General features: G+C 44.0%; 1 protein-coding gene across 1 annotated transcript in view; it reads left to right on the plus strand.

Moving 5' to 3' along the window:
• The window catches only part of NOL11 (nucleolar protein 11), a 425,248-nt gene extending 416,777 nt beyond the window's left edge, over window positions 1-8,471 (plus strand). The window contains exons 16-18 of the mRNA XM_069199905.1: window positions 409-501; window positions 7,970-8,077; window positions 8,315-8,471. Coding sequence (XP_069056006.1) covers window positions 409-501; window positions 7,970-8,077; window positions 8,315-8,431 — 318 coding nt within the window. The 3' untranslated portion in view covers window positions 8,432-8,471. The remainder of the gene's footprint in view (window positions 1-408; window positions 502-7,969; window positions 8,078-8,314) is intronic.
• Window positions 8,472-16,763: the final 8,292 nt, after the last annotated feature.

Below are 16,763 nucleotides of genomic sequence, written 5' to 3' on the forward strand. Positions count from 1 at the left end.
AAAATGACCCATGCACAGCCATCCCAGTAACTTTTTTCCAAATGCTTGACTTCTCCCAGAGGGTTACCCTTCTGTTTTTTATCTGCCTACATTGAAATTATTTTATTTAATTGACTAATGATGTCGGGACAATTACTTGATTTATCTACAATTTACTATTAGCTGCCACATGTTGAGGTTATTAAAGTGTAGAGTGGAAATTAGTAAATGTAGCTTGCTTTGAACATTTGAAGTTGCCCAAGCACTGAAAACCTTAGAAAAAAACAACCTTGGTTGTGAATTACACGTTTTAGGGATTTGTTTTATGAACGGCCCCTCACTTTGGTAAATTGAATAGTTGCAACAAATGTTTGCTTTTTTTGATAATTAATTTTCATCTTATTAACGTGCTTTCACTTTACCTTTTAGCTATTTCTCCGGTATTTGCAGTACCTTTATCTGAAATGCAGCGAAATTGTGGGTACAAATCTTCCTGGAGTGAAAGTTCCAAACATAAACCAGGTAAGAATAAGTTGTGAAGAACTTAAGACTTAACGTTTTGTGGAATTGAGTTGATGTTTGAATGTGGCATATAGTTGGCGACCTAAACAACTGACGGTCAAAATCGTTGATATTATTTGAATGTTTGTTGTTTGAGCTTTTATTATTTCTAAGGTGTTCATTGCTTTTACTATAGCAAAAATTATGTAGATGAAGGCTATGACTAATAGGCTTATTTTGAACACTCCTGTAAAAAGGGACAGTGCATTTTCTAACTGCAAAACATTACGATTGGGACCAAACTTCCAATAGCATACTGAGGTTCTCAAGAAATAACTATGGGATCCAATATCATTTGACAATTTATATTTTGTTGTTTCACCTGTTGCATGCTCGAGATCCCATCTTTACACTACTATGAGCCCATGAAAACAGTTAGAATATTCAGCTGCCTCCCAGGGATCCTTGAAGGTTATTGTTCTAGCCGTTAGAGCAATGTGGTTTTATTTACAAAAGCCACATAGAATGTTTTTCTAAGTGAATCTTTTCCTAATCCACATGCTTTGCATTATTCTGCCGTCTAGTGGTTGAGTCCAAAAATATCACTCTATTCTTTTTTTTCTTGTGGGCATTATCAAGTCATCTACCATTTGGTCTCTAATTCCTCTTTGAATGAGGTCATGCACACACAGTGGAAACTCTTCAACATATTCTCAATTTTTAGATATTTTTCTGTGGTTGGGTCTGGAAGCAGAGCTAGTCGCTCGGGGGGGGGGGCGGGGAGTCATTAACCAAAAACTGGACAAAATCTTCAAAGATTAAGCGACTTACAGGTGGCTTGCCAACAGACATCAGGGAAATAAAAAAAAACTGGAGAAAACCAAAAGAAAGGCACCAAGGTTTGGGTCTGGAAGCAGAGCCAGGCGCTCTGGAGCCAGAGAGGAAAAATATTTTCGTTATAACAAAAGGAGAATAGAGGCTACAAAGACCCAGAGTCTCCCTCTAAAAACATATAAAATCATGAAATGATGCAGTGACCTGGATAAGGAGGGGTAAATTGTGCCTACCCTTGTATGATGGTGTCTACCTGTCATAGGAACAAGCTCTAAATCCGAGCATTTTAAGAAATTGAATGAGGTGGTCTCCCCCACATCTTGTGGCATGCTTCATCATCCTGGGGCAATTCTCATACAAAACCAGGATGGTGTGGAGAATACGTTGGGCTCTGCCTTGAGGGTATTAGGAGGGGCTGAAATGAATTTCTCTCTGATTTTGAAATACATTTTGGCCTTTTGGTGGGCGATCAGGAAGTTCCATATCTATATCTGGGGGAAATCATTTTGTCCTGCGTACTGAACACAGTTCTTTAGTCTCAATTCTTTCAGGTGACCAGATCAAAGAGCATACCCCACAGATTGCTAGGTTGTCCACTAAGTTATTACAATGCGATTTAGAAGTTTTATATTTGCTGGGCAAAAAGAATGGCAGGGCTGATTCGTATCCAGATTTTCTGTTGCTGAAGTTGATTTAGGTGTGATTGGAGAACAAGATAGTGGCTTTATTGCATCCATTGATGTGGTGAACATGTGTGCCAGTAGTAAAATAGAGTGGAGGAGAGAGTTATCCAGGGATGAGTTACTGGTACAAGTGATGAAATTTGTGAAAGATGAATGGCCCAAGGAAAGCAAATTGTTTCGTACCAATTTCAAACGTTTGTTAGGGTTTCTTTTGGATTGTCTGTTGAAGATGGCATCCTGAAACGCGGTGGTGGATTGATACCTCCTGAAAGTTTAAGAACAAGAAGAATGTGTGGTGTGAATGAAGGACATTTGGGCAAGACTTTGACAAAATTGTAGAGTACACAAAGTTTTCTGTGTCCTCTCTTGGGCAAGTAGTGGATGATTTTGTTGGTGACTGTGTACTGTGTAGTAATGCAGAAAAGGGATTCAAAGTAAGGACTCCGCCCATGCAACCAACAGAATACCCGACTAGACCATGGGAAAAAGTGGGCATTGACCTAGTTGGTCCATTTAACTTGTTGCCTCCTGCAACCAGATTTGCAGTTGTGGTCGTTGACTATTATTCAGAGTGGCCTGAAGGTGGGGAAGACGTTGTAAGAAAGATTTCCCCAAAAATAATTTGATTCTAGAAAGAGATGTTCAACAACATGTTAAAGTGTGAGATTTGGTGTGAATACAAGTGTCTTTTCACGCAAAGAACAGTAACATGAAATATATAGAACCAATGGTGGTTGATAAGGTATGTGGACAAACAGACATTCGTGGAATACTTGTCAGAGTGATCAAGATTAGCAATTCTCTTGGGGTCAGTGTTGAGGATAATATGGCAACTTTTAATGAGAGGAATGAAGTCCTCAGCTCTGATGTCAGTATTGATGAGGTACCAACGAAGCACTGCTGGAGTAAACAGCAGCATTCAGTTCCATTTAGGTATCGCTGATTTTTCTTTGTACAGTTGATTAATGAATCTCTGTCATTCTGCTCACAATGATTATTTCAGTATTGTTCATGGTTAATAACTACATTGATTTTCACAAAAATGTTTATATCCAAGATTAGTGTTATAGTGTTCCATCTACAGGATAAGGTTGTTTTTGTTTAGTTAAGCTCTACGCTCTGTAGCGTCTGAGTGCATGGTTCATAATTTTTTAATTGTTCCATTTTTATGTTGTACACAATATTAGAGAGAGAGCGAGGATAATGTAGTAGTTAGTGCTGGGCTAAAGTTCTAGTCACCTGGCAGAATGTACAGGAGGCTTTATGATGTCAGTGTATTCTGCAGAGAATGTAAAGAGGGGTTTAGAAAAAAGTGACAGTTGTGTGGAGTTGTAGCCTTTTGACAGTGTTGCTACAGAGCATTCACCATAAATATACATTTGAAGTATGTAATTTGTAGCCATTTCATTACATGTTTTTTTTTACTAGTGGCTACTGTCCAGAATATCATTTGTTACGTCTTGAACCCACAAAAGTCAGGCTCGCCTACACTTCCATTTGGCTACACATAGTCGCTTTTGCCACCTACATGCAAAATCCAGGAACTTTATTAATTATCTAGGATCCCTGTTGTCAAAGCATTCATGTGGGGCCTCAAGCACATCCTATCTCCCTGGGTGCTTCCTTACCCTGCATGGAACCTTACTGTAGTGCTGACAAGTTGATGCCCCCCTCCCCCAGCCTTTAAACCTATAAGCTCTTGCCCTTAGCAGTTTCTCTTGTGGAAAGTGGCTTACCTCATAACCATAACTTCCATCCAACGCTTCAGTGAACTGCGGGCACCTACCCTGCAAGAGCCTTTCACTCAGGTTCATAGGGACAGGGTCGTTCTCAGAACGAATCCTAAATTCCTCTCCAAAGTAGTAGTATTTACTTTCCACCTTAGACTATAGAGCTCCCAGTCTTTTTATCACAGCCAGACCCCTTATCAGAGATAGCTCTTTATACCCTAGCCGTTAAATGGGCTATCATGTACGACAGTGGTTGGACCAAGCCCTTCTGCAAGTCAGACCAGCTCTTTGTAGCTTTTACAAAACCACACAAGGGCCATTTCATCACGAGGGCTGGCATACCTAGGTTAATAGTCCAGTGCATCCAGCCCTGCTATCACAGAGCTGAAAGGACCAACCATTGCTTTTTTTTGGGTGGGGTAATATACTGCTAGGTGATGTATGGAAAGCGGCCACCTGTCAAGCAACACATTCGCCAAACATTATTATGCGAATATCATTGCCTGCCAATAGGCTGTGATTTGGCTAGATAGCATTAAAAACTTCATTCAAGACATCTGCCCGGTCCACGAGTTAGCCAAAGCTTATAAAGTGTACTACTTTACAGTCTATACAGAGCATGTGCTTTTACAGCCACACGTTACAAACTGAAAATTTTACACTGTAAACATCTGTTCTTAGCGTGTAATGTAGATTCTAATGTAGATTCACATCTTCCCGCGGTAGGAAGTTGTCTCTGTGTGTATATATACTATACAAAAGTAGTGTATAGTGTGTGGAGAGTCCAGTGGATCCCCAGAGGGGGAAGTAGATAATACTACTGCTCTCTTTTGTGGTAGTGTGGTTGAACAGTTAGACTTATCAGAGTGTAATGCTAAGCATTTGTTGTACACACACTATCGAAATGAAGCACACACTCAATGACTAACTCCACGCCAATGTCTATGTATCAAAAAATATACTTTGTTACTTTATTTCTTGAACCAAAAGGATCCTTGTTACATGTAAGTACAGTTTCAAGAATGTATCACTTTTGACTATCAATCAAATGCACTTTGTTTAGGATTCACAGATAAAACGGATTTCAGGTAAGTAATACTTTTCAATATCAAAAGTAGACAGTGCAATTTTCATAGAAAACAATGCAGTCCTAGGGGAGGAAAAGTATCAACACAGTTTGCAGATAACTATTCGACTTATGATGCTAGTTTTCAGAGGTTAGGGTATCCACAGGGCACTGTAAAAGAAGGTGACCCCAACGGTGCACGACCAGCAACACGGAGCTGGCTGGGTGCAGAGATCAGAGTTGGTGTTGTGCGCCCAACGGAAACCAATGGAGACTGGGGGAACTCGGAAAGAAACAGCTAGTAGGTAAGTACTCGCGACTTCAGGACAGAGACCTGGGGGTTTAGATCAGACCCGGGGTTTGGGTGGGAGGGGCGGGGTAGCTCCACAGGCCGGCTCCAACCAGACACCCTCAGCGGCACAGGGGCGAACGGGTGCAGGGTGCAAACACAGTATCAGGCGCCCAATACCTTTCCATGGAGGAAATCCAGGGGGTCACAAAGAGGCCGCAGGCTTGGTCCAGGGAGTTGGCTGAAGAAGTCCAACAGCTGGACAGGTAAGTAGAGAGCCCACTGGATGTGGCTGGACCGTCGGTTGGGATTCCCAAGGCCAGGGGTCTGCGAGTGCAGGGGTACCTTTAGGTGTCCGGTATCTTCATCGGATCCGGTCACAGTCGGGTGCGGTCCTCTGGATTCAGGCTGCAGGCGTTGTTGTGTTGGTCAGGAGGGGTCGATCCCGGGTGGACTCGGACTGTGGGCGTCTGGTGCAGAGAGGGCAGGACTTGCAGATCCAGGAGGTTCTGGAGTCCTTCTTGGGGGTTTCTTTGTGGACAGGGCCGCTGTCCTCGAGAGTTCATGGTCCTTGGGTTGGCAGGCAGTCCTCTGGAGATTTGTAGAGGTCGCTGGTCCTACAGGATGTCTCGCCTTTTTGTTGCAGACTTGCCGGTAGGGCTGCGTCAAAGTCAGTTGTCGTCTAGAGTCTTCACTACTGGAGCGGCTCTTCAGTTGTTCTTCTTCTTCTTTCAGGTTGCCAGGATTATGAAGAGCAAGGTTCAGGGGTGCCCCTAAATACTAGATTTCGGTGTGTTACAGGGGTCAGAGGGCAGTGGATTCACCCTTCCTGTGCCCACTCCCTTTGGCGAGGGGGGCACATAGCTTACCCTATTGGATATCTCCCTCCAAAACAAGATGGAGGATTTTGCCAGGAGGGGTTCACCTCATCTCTGGGCACTGTAGCGGTGGTTCCTGCTGGGGTGGACACTCCTCCTGGTGTTTACAAATTTTCACGCTGGACTTGCCACCAAACGTGAGGCCTGGTCCTGGTAGTGGGCATCTCCACTAGCTGGAGTGCGCAGAGGCAGCAACACAAATGGCAGGAGCCTTTGAGGCTCACCGCCAAGTGTTGCTGTTCCTGCAGTGGGGGGAGGTGTGAAGGACTTCCACCCAGTGCAGACTTTGTCCCTCACTCCTGAGAGCAAAAAGGCTTTCACCTCATTGGGTCAGAAATTTGTCTGGTAGTGGCAGGCTGGCATAGACCAGTCAGCCACACTCTAGAGAGTTGGGGGCATCTCTAAGATGCCCTCTAGTGCATTGTACAATAAATCCAACATTGGCATCAGTGTGGGGTTATTGAGCTTAAAAGTTTGATACCAAACTTCCCAGTCTTCAGTGGAGCCATCCTGGAGCTGTCAATCAATCAATCAGGAATTTGTAAAGCGCACTACTCACCAGTGAGGGTCTCGAGGTGCTGAGGAGGGGAGGGTGGAGAAGGTGGAGGGGGATGTGCTGCTACTGCTCGAACAGCTAGGTCTTGAGAAGTTTCTTGAAGGTAAGGAGGTCTTTGGTCTGGCACAGGTGGGTGGGAAGAGTGTTTTTTATGTTTGGCGGCGAGGTGCGAGAATGATCTACTGCCGATTGTAGTTCTGCGGAGGCGTGTGACGGTTGCGAGGGCGAAGTCGGCGGAGCGGAGATGCCGGGTCGCGGTGTAGAAGGAGAGTAGTCTGTTGAAGTATGCTGGTCCGGTGTTGTGCAGTGCTTTGTGAGCGTGGGTGAGGAGTTTGAAGGTGATTCTTTTGTTGACTGGGAGCCAGTGCAGGTTTTCCAGGTGGTCTGTGATGTGGCGGGGGGATTTCCAGGATGAGGCGTGCGGAGGCGTTCTGGATGTGAAGTGTGTAATGACAAACTCCCAGCCCATGTACACAATAGGACTACACTGCACTTACAGGGCCTACAAATTGACTTAGAGACACTGTAGGGGCATATTGCTCATGCAGCTGTGCCCTCACCTGTGGTGTAGTGCACCCTGCTTTAAGGCTCTAAGGCCTGATAGAGAGGTGACTTGCCTATGCCACAGGCAGTGGTTTGTGGTCATAACACCTAGGGAGGGATGCCATGTCGGCTTTACCTTTTTCTCCCTACCAGCACACACAAGCTGCAATGGCAGTGTGCATGTGTTTGTTGAGGGGTTCCCTAGGGTGGCATAATACATGCTGCAGCCCTTGAGGACCCTCTCTGTCCACGGGCCCTTGGGTCCACTGGTACTTTTTACAAAGGACTTAGCTCTGTGCCAGAGGTGTGCCAATTGTGGAACACCTCTGTTCCCTGAAGCTGTAATGGTACAGTTTAGCAAAAGAACACAGGTGCTTGGGCCTGGTTAGCAGGATCCCAGTGCACACACTCAGTCAAGTTAGCATCAGATATCAGGCAAAAAGTGTGTTGGGGAGGGGGGGGGAATTAACCATGCCAAAAGGGGCACTTTCCTACACCCACCTTCCTTCATGAAAGCCTTTGTTCACTGCAGATCTTTCTCTTTTTATTTGTGACACACTGCACAATACACATGGTGCACCATGAGATGTTCACTCGCCACTCCATACATACTCACCCCCTGTGTGGAAAACAGTCTAACATGGAGTCAGTGCCCATGCACATTATCCACTAAGGGAGGAGTCGCACTACATCCCATTACTCAAAAGACTTCTAGAAAAATAACCTGCAAGTGTGCGATCCCAACATTAGATGGGACTATGCAGAGCTTGTAAATCCACAGAACTTTAGCCTGCAGACATGTATTATTGAAAATTAAAATGTTGTTGTTGTGTTTGTGGATTGCATTGTAAAATTTGTTGTACCTTAAATTCATGTTCCAAAAATGTATCCTCTGCCTTATTCCTTCCAGATAATCGATTGGATGAGTTTGTTACTTGATGCTCATTTTACTGTAGTAGTGATGCTACCAGAAGCCAAAGGACTTCTTGCCAACCTTCACAAATTTGTGAGGTCCCAAGTATGTATAGCATTTTACCCTGCATGTTTTTGTATACACTGGAAATATTTGGGCATTAGATATAGCAGTATCAGCGCTAATTCTTAGCAAGCCTTTTTAATTTTTTGAAGACAAAAAGGATGTTACTTTCGTAGATGAGTTTTAGCTTTCAAGTTGTAAAGAATGTTTTAATATAGTTTAAAATTCACTCCCTATATGATTTCTTGAAGTGTAAGCTAAAATGCCTCTCTTTTTCAGGTAAAGTTGTTCTCTGAACTTAACAAGATTGAAGGGAGCTTGCTAGAACTGCAGAAAACAAAACAACAAACGAAGGACCATGGACTGTATTCAATTGAAATCCTCGAACTTGTGTGATAGCCTGCATTGATCACCATAAATCTTTTTTTCTGTGAAACCATTTGTGTTCATCGATTACTTTGCCTTCTATAATTATAAGTTCAAAACCGTTAAGCTTAATTTACAAGCTAGAATAACTGAGGATGTCCTGAATCTTTGCTTTGCTCACTGGTATTTAAAAAAATCAAAAAAAACAGTTGATTGTTGTGTAGATGGAGTACACAGTTTGATCTGAAGGTAACTGATTCAGTACAGTCATATATGAAAGATTGTTAACGATCATTTGATGAAAGGGTAATGAAAACATCACTTTTAGATGTTGTTTTCTTTCATTTGTGAACAAATGTGATCATCATGGGCTCCAAGAAGAGTGAGATTCTGTGCAAGTGTCTGAACTATATTGAGACATATTGTTAAAGAAAACTGATCAAATGTTTTTTATAGTTTGTGTCGCAACAGTGTAGTGCTTACAGTGTATTACTTAATGGTTTTTTTTCTAGTTCTCTACGTGAACTCAATTTATTTTTTTATTATTTAAATAAGTTTGTTTCTTCCTTATAGTAAAACATGATATTTTTTGGAACCTATAATATTTACAAGCAAATTAATAATGGAGTACAAACTTTGTAACAATTTTTTATTTTAGATGTGAGCTGCACATCTCTGCTCTGAGTTATTAGTACAAATAATGCCTAGTGTTATTCTCGTACTTGGTCATCGGATCATCACTGATTTTGGTAAACACTAATTTCTATGTGTGTAACCACCAATCAGTTTGCAAGAACTAGCATCCCTTTTTTTTGCATTTTTTTTATTTGTGTATGTTTATCTGAAATACTTAATTTGGATATCCAGTTAAATCAATAACCCATAGGCTGCATTATATAAACATTACTAATGCTTCTTTTTAAACTGCCGCACTACATAAAAAACCTAAATAAAGGAATTACATGCTTAATGGCATGTGTGGCTCTAGATACACATGCTCTGCATATTCCTGCCATCTAGTGTGGGGTTGGAGTTATGCAAGTTTTTTTTCTTCAAAGAAGTCTTTCGAGTCTCAAGGTCACATGACTGTAGATACACAAGCTTTGCATAAGTCTGCCATCTAGTATTGGGCTCGCGTGTTGCAGGTTGTTTTTCTTTGAAGAATCTTTTCGAGTCACAAAATTGAGTGGCTCCTCCTCTCGGTGATACTGCACATGAGCGTCGAGTCCTTTATTAGATTGTTTTCTCTCTGCCGTCGTGTTCGAACGTGTATTCCTCTCGCTCCAGTATTCCTCGGCTGGGTCTATTCCGAACCCTTCATTTCCTTCTTTCTTTCAGCGACGGCATTGTATTGCGATTGCATTTTCACTAACACACTGGACCCGAATTTCAACGTCTGGAGTCGGTTAGCTGCCCTTCGGAGCACCAGCACCGACTCGGGCTTACTACTTCATGTGGTGTCAAGAAATGCAGGGCTGATGGAACGCATTCCATCTAGATTTTGCCCTCAATGCCATTCAAAATCCCCACACACCGATCATCACCTGCTGTGTAAAGAATGCTTGTCCCCAGACCACAAAGAAAAAACTTGTGATGCCTTTCGGTCTTTTAGTTCCAATGGAGACATCGGGGAAGAGCATGCGCAACAGAAGGTCCTTCAAGAACAGGCTTTCTCTATCGAAGATTCAAAGTCGGATGTTCAATTGGACATCAAAAGTCAGCCTCTTAACTCAGCTTAACCTTGGGTACATCAACCCCAAGCTCCCACGTGAAGACTTAAAAAAAAAAAACTACAAACAGGTTATCGGTCCACCACTTCCTTCTGTCCATGTTCGGATCTGAAAATTACATTTGGATGTCCCATCTTTGGGATCTGCACCAAAAATAGCCAAGAATAAAATGTCTTTGGCTCGACACCTTCTCAATCAGCCTTGGGATCGAGTTGAATTTTCGACCCCAGTGTTTCAGCGCAGAGCAAGAAACCATCTTTGTGTTCTTCGGAGCCAACGGCTTCCAGTCTACACAAGGCTTCTGCTCCGAAAGCTGCGGAACTGAAAATTCCACCTTCCAAAGACTCCAGTCTTTCTTCGGAAGCAGCATTAACAGTGGAGACAATTCTTCCAAATAATGGACGCTCGTCAATGCGAGCTCCATATTCAAAAAGGAACAGGATGAATTATTGCTTCTCCTCCAGTTCCAATAAAGAGGAAACTTTCCAAGAAAACTTGGACACTGCTTCTCCACCTAAAAAGGTTTCTAGAGACAAAGACAAGGCTCCAGTTCAACCTCTGCCTTCTCCACCGCACTCTCCTGTGCTTCCTCTTACACCTCAACAATTACCTCCACCTCAACCTTGTGCCTCAATTCTCTCCACAAGGTTCACCAACACCTTATGGAAATGACTTAGTGGATATTCCACAGATCATAGACCTATGGTAATCATGATACAGATCCCAAACTTCCAAATGACCCTGATTTATACCCTGCACGTCCATCACCTCCTGAAGATGTCACATCATATCAGCAGGTCATATCAAGGGGAGCTACATATCATAATGTACAAATACATGTGACCCAATTGAGGAAGATTTTCTTTTTGACACAGACTACCACCCATAAAGATGGTCAGTTTCTTCACATGCTATCAGGAATGCTCAGACATGCTACAGACATTTTTAAAGAGCCTGTTAGATCCTGAGTTATTACACCAAGGGTTGACACAAAAATAAGGTGGCTCCTACAGACCCTATATACATTCGAACACAATTGCCCCCTAATTCTATTGTTGTTAGTGCGGCACATAAACCTGCAAACAGTCAATCAATGGGAGATTCACCTCCCCTGACAAAGTAAAAACCTAATGCTGCGGGGGAAAAAGGGTAGCCGAACAAGCAGCCAATCATTGGGGTATCACTAATTCTCAGGCACTTCTAGCACGGTACTATAGGGCCCACTGGGATGAGATAGAAGACCTTCTCCAGTATCTTCCAGAAGAACAATGTAAAAGGGGACAAGAAGTTTCCTAGAGATAAACTATTTCCAATAATGCTATTAGGTGTGCCACTGATGCAGCTTGCACAGCTTACATGGACATTCTCATGGAAGCATGCAGACCCACCACTAGAGCCTGTTATGCAGAAAAATGGAAACAATTTGGGTGTTACTGTCAATCCAAACAAATTGATCCTATGAAAGCCACAGTGCAAGACATTGTCTGCTACCTGCTTCAATTTCAGAAGGCAGACTTAGCTTACACTTCTATACGGTTACACTTTGGTGCAAATGTGCCCTATTTCCAGAATAGACAACATCTCTCACTGTTCAAAATTCCAGTCAGCAAGGCTTTTGTGGAGGGACTCAAATGAGTTATTCCGCCTCAGGTTCCTTCAGCACCCTCCTGGAACCTTGACATTGTTCTCACTAGACTCATGGATCCACCATTTGAGCCTTTTCACTCATGCCTACTTCATTTTCTTTTATAGAAAGTGGCATTCTTAGTCACCATTACCTCACTCAGGCGTGTTAGTGAGCTCCAGGCTTTAACCTTATTAGAACCTTTTGCCAAAACACATAGAGACAAAGTAGTTCTCTGTACTAATCCGAAATTCCTATCTAAGGTAATTTCACAATTTCACCTCAATCAGTCCATTGAGCTCCCAGTTTTTACCTGCAACCAGATTCTGCTGCAGAAAGAGCTCTTCATACTTTAGATGTCAAGAGAGCACTCATGTTCTACATAGATAAAACTAAATCTTTCAGGAAAACTAAACAACTCTTTGGAGCCTCTTCTCCACCCAGGCAACCCAATATCCAAATCAGGCTTAGTCAGATAGCTAGTTAAATGCATTCAAACTTGTTACATTAAGGCCAAATGACCTTTACCTGTTCCCCCAGAGCACACTCGTAAAAAGGGAGCCAAAAGGTATTTTCTTGGAAACATTCCATAGCTGAAATTTGTAAGGCAGCTATGTGATCTACACCACACACCTTCACACAGTACTACTGTGTGGATGGTGTAGGTCAGGCAGAGCTCCGTACCCTTTTTCAGATTACTGCCACCCATAGGCTAGCCACCGCTTCTAAGGAGGGACTGCTTCACAGTCTATGCAGAGCATGTGTATCTACAGCCACACATACCACCAGATTGTTACTTACCCGATAGGCATCTGTTCATGGCCATTAGTGCTGTAGATTCACCTGCACCCTTCCTCCTTCCCAGACACCTGTGGCTGTTGTAGTTACATTATATATTTACATTTAGCATGGACATCTCTTGTGTGTGTTTTTTTTTTTTTTTTTTTTAGCCATCCGCAGTATAACCGAGAGGAGGAGTTCCTCGACCTCGTGACTTGAAAGACTTCCTCAAAGAAATTCAACTTGCACAACTTCAGACTAAACACTAGACGGTAGGAGCATGCAGAGCATGTAAACCTGCAGAACTACATGCCGCAAACAGATGCCTACAGAGTAAGAAGCATAATTCTTTAGGCAATACACTCGGAGCAAAACAAAATAGTAGACTGCTTGAATGCCCTTCAGGCTATAAGTTTGCACTCCGATAGGACACAGCATCAACAGTAGATTGACATTTAATTTATCCTCTTCATACTCTGTAATATGACTACATTTATTTTGGGGTGCTGCTTTGTATACTTAGCACCTGATGTTGAATGCTAACCTTGCTTCAGCGAGTTTCCAGTGAAAGTCTCTAATGTCAGGAAAGAGATGATGGAAGATCCTTTTGGAGGAGAAGTGTCCGGCAGTGAAATTAATGATAGCGCTCCGAGGTGGAAGCAGGATTTTTCGATTACTGACAATCAGGCTTTTCAAAGTCAAGGCTGAGAAATTACTTGAGCAAAAACGTTGGCTTTTATATGGGTCAGTGGCAGAAGGGGCTCAGTCATCTTTAGGCAAAGAAGATAAAATGTCCCTGACTGAACTAATCCATTAATGTATGGGGTGGGGAATGGAGTCTAATTTAAAACAAAGGGATTTAACTGTGAGAATTTAAAGCAATGGATAGATTCTGTCTTTGTGTTAGAGTAATAAAGACAAAAATGGTTATTAAAAAGTTGAGCAGCACAGAGAAGTCTGCCACCCACTGGAAATTATAGCCATTATCAAAGGATGAGGATGTCATCAATGGATAGATTTAGGTAACTGTAGGAAGTTGGCTCTGTATGTGCTATTTCAAAGTAAGGAATAGCATGCACAGAGTCCAAGGGTTCCCCTTAGAGGTAAAATAGTGGTAAAAATAGATAATACTAATGCTCTATTTTGTGGTAGTGTGGTCGAGCAGTAGGCTTATCCAAGGAGTAGTGTTAAGCATTTGTTGTACATACACATAGACAATAAATGAGGTACACACACTCAGAGACAAATCCAGCCAATAGGTTTTGTTATAGAAAAATATCTTTTCTTAGTTTATTTTAAGAACCACAGGTTCAAATTTAACATGTAATATCTTGTTTGAAAGGTATTGCAAGTAAGTACATTAGGAACTTTGAATCATTTCAATTGCATGTATACTTTTCAAGTTATTGACAAATAGCTACTTTAAAAGTGGACACTTAGTGCAATTTTCACAGTTCCTGGGGGAGGTAAGTTTTTGTTAGTTTTACCAGGTAAGTACGACACTTACAGGGTTCAGTTCTTGGTCCAAGGTAGCCCACCGTTGGGGGTTCAGAGCAACCCCAAAGTCGCCACACCAGCAGCTCAGGGCCGGTCAGGTGCAGAGTTCAAAGTGGTGCCCAAAACGCATAGGCTAGAATGGAGAGAAGGGGGTGCCCCGGTTCCGGTCTGCTTGCAGGTAAGTACCCGCGTCTTCGGAGGGCAGACCAGGGGGGTTTTGTAGGGCACCGGGGGGGACACAAGCCCACACAGAAATTTCACCCTCAGCAGCGCGGGGGCGACGGGGGGAGTGTAGAAACAAGCGTCGGGTTCGCAATGTTAGTCTATGAGAGATCAACGGATCTCTTCAGTGCTGCAGGCAGGCAAGGGGGGGGCTTCCTCGGGGAAACCTCCACTTGGGCAAGGGAGAGGGACTCCTGGGGGTCACTTCTCCAGTGAAAGTCCGGTCCTTCAGGTCCTGGGGGCTGCGGGTGCAGGGTCCTTTCCAGGCGTCGGGACTTAGGTTTCAGAGAGTCGCGGTCAGGGGAAGCCTCGGGATTCCCTCTGCAGGCGGCGCTGTGGGGGCTCAGGGGGGACAGGTTTTGGTACTCACAGTCGTAGAGTAGTCCGGGGGTCCTCCCTGAGGTGTTGGTTCTCCACCAGCCGAGTCGGGGTCGCCGGGTGCAGTGTTGCAAGTCTCACGCTTCTTGCGGGGAGATTGCAGGGTCTTTAAAGCTGCTCCTCTGGATAAAGTTGCAGTCTTTTTGGAGCAGGTCCGCTGTCCTCGGGAGTTTCTTGTCTTTTTCGAAGCAGGGCAGTCCTCAGAGGATTCAGAGGTCGCTGGTCCCTTGGAAGGCGTCGCTGGAGCAGAGTTCTTTGGAAGGCAGGAGACAGGCCGGTGAGTTTCTGGAGCCAAGGCAGTTGTCGTCTTCTGGTCTTCCTCTGCAGGGGTTTTCAGCTAGGCAGTCCTTCTTCTTGTAGTTTGCAGGAATCTAATTTTCTAGGGTTCAGGGTAGCCCTTAAATACTAAATTTAAGGGCGTGTTTAGGTCTGGGGGGTCAGTAGCCAATGGCCACTAGCCCTGAGGGTGGGTACACCCCCCCTGTGCCTCCTCCCAAGGGGAGGGGGTCACAATCCTAACCCTATTGGGAGAATCCTCCATCTGCAAGATGGAGGATTTCTAAAAGTTAGTCACCTCAGCTCAGGACACCTTAGGGGCTGTCCTGACTGGCCAGTGACTCCTCCTTGTTGCTTTCTTTGTTCCCTCCAGCCTTGCCGCCAAAAGTGGGGGCCGTGGCCGGAGGGGGCGGGCAACTCCACTAAGCTGGAGTGCCCTGCTGGGCTGTGACAAAGGGGTGAGCCTTTGAGGCTCACCGCCAGGTGTTACAGCTCCTGCCTGGGGGAGGTGTTAGCATCTCCACCCAGTGCAGGCTTTGTTACTGGCCTCAGAGTGACAAAGGCACTCTCCCCATGGGGCCAGCAACATGTCTCTAGTGTGGCAGGCTGCTGGAACTAGTCAGCCTACACAGACAGTCGGTTAAGTTTCAGGGGGGCACCTCTAAGGTGCCCTCTGGGGTGTATTTTGCAATGAAATGTACACTGGCATCAGTGTGCATTTATTGTGCTGAGAAGTTTGATACCAAACTTCCCAGTTTTCAGTGTAGCCATTATGGTGCTGTGGAGTTCGTGTTTGACAGACTCCCAGACCATATACTCTTATGGCTACCCTGCACTTACAATGTCTAAGGTTTTGTTTAGACACTGTAGGGGTACCATGCTCATGCACTGGTACCCTCACCTATGGTATAGTGCACCCTGCCTTAGGGCTGTAAGGCCTGCTAGAGGGGTGTCTTACTTATACTGCATAGGCAGTGAGAGGCTGGCATGGCACCCTGAGGGGAGTGCCATGTCGACTTACTCGTTTTGTCCTCACTAGCACACACAAGCTGGCAAGCAGTGTGTCTGTACTGAGTGAGAGGTCTCCAGGGTGGCATAAGACATGCTGCAGCCCTTAGCAACCTTCCTTGGCATCAGGGCCCTTGGTACTAGAAGTACCAGTTACAAGGGACTTATCTGGATGCCAGGGTCTGCCAATTGTGGATACAAAAGTACAGGTTAGGGAAAGAACACTGGTGCTGGGGCCTGGTTAGCAGGCCTCAGCACACTTTCAATTGTAAACATAGCATCAGCAAAGGCAAAAAGTCAGGGGGCAACCATGCCAAGGAGGCATTTCCTTACAGTAACTTTATATGCCACCTACATATTGGTGAATGTGTTTTGAGGATGTTTGAAAGAAGGATATACAAGAAGTGGCTGCTTGGTTTGAGCTGGTTTATCACCTTTTTGAGTTCTTCATTGGAAGGGATATGGTGGTCAGTGTGCTGTTGATTTATGGGTGTCAAATTATCCATCCTGATTTTCTCTTAAAGCTGTTTTTTGTTTTCAGCAAAATGGATGAGTTTATTGTGTTTGAGTACTATTGGTGGAATAGGCCAGCATTGTATTGATTAGGTTTGTAGTGTGTTGTATAGGAGAGCTTTTTTCTATCTTGCCAAGGTCCCAAACACTTTGCAGACAGTCAGTAGTTCTAATGCTGATATGCATGGTTTATACAGCAGTGATGGTAGCAAGATGATCTAGTTTTGTTAGGTTTTGCAGTATGAACCTTTTCTGGATTTATATGCTGTGCATTATTCCGCCATCTAGTGGTTGGTTCTGGAGTTCTCCTGTAGTAATCTTCCTCCTGTAGTCC

Source organism: Pleurodeles waltl, chromosome 7, assembly GCF_031143425.1.
Source record: "Pleurodeles waltl isolate 20211129_DDA chromosome 7, aPleWal1.hap1.20221129, whole genome shotgun sequence".
Classification (NCBI taxonomy): domain Eukaryota; kingdom Metazoa; phylum Chordata; class Amphibia; order Caudata; family Salamandridae; genus Pleurodeles; species Pleurodeles waltl.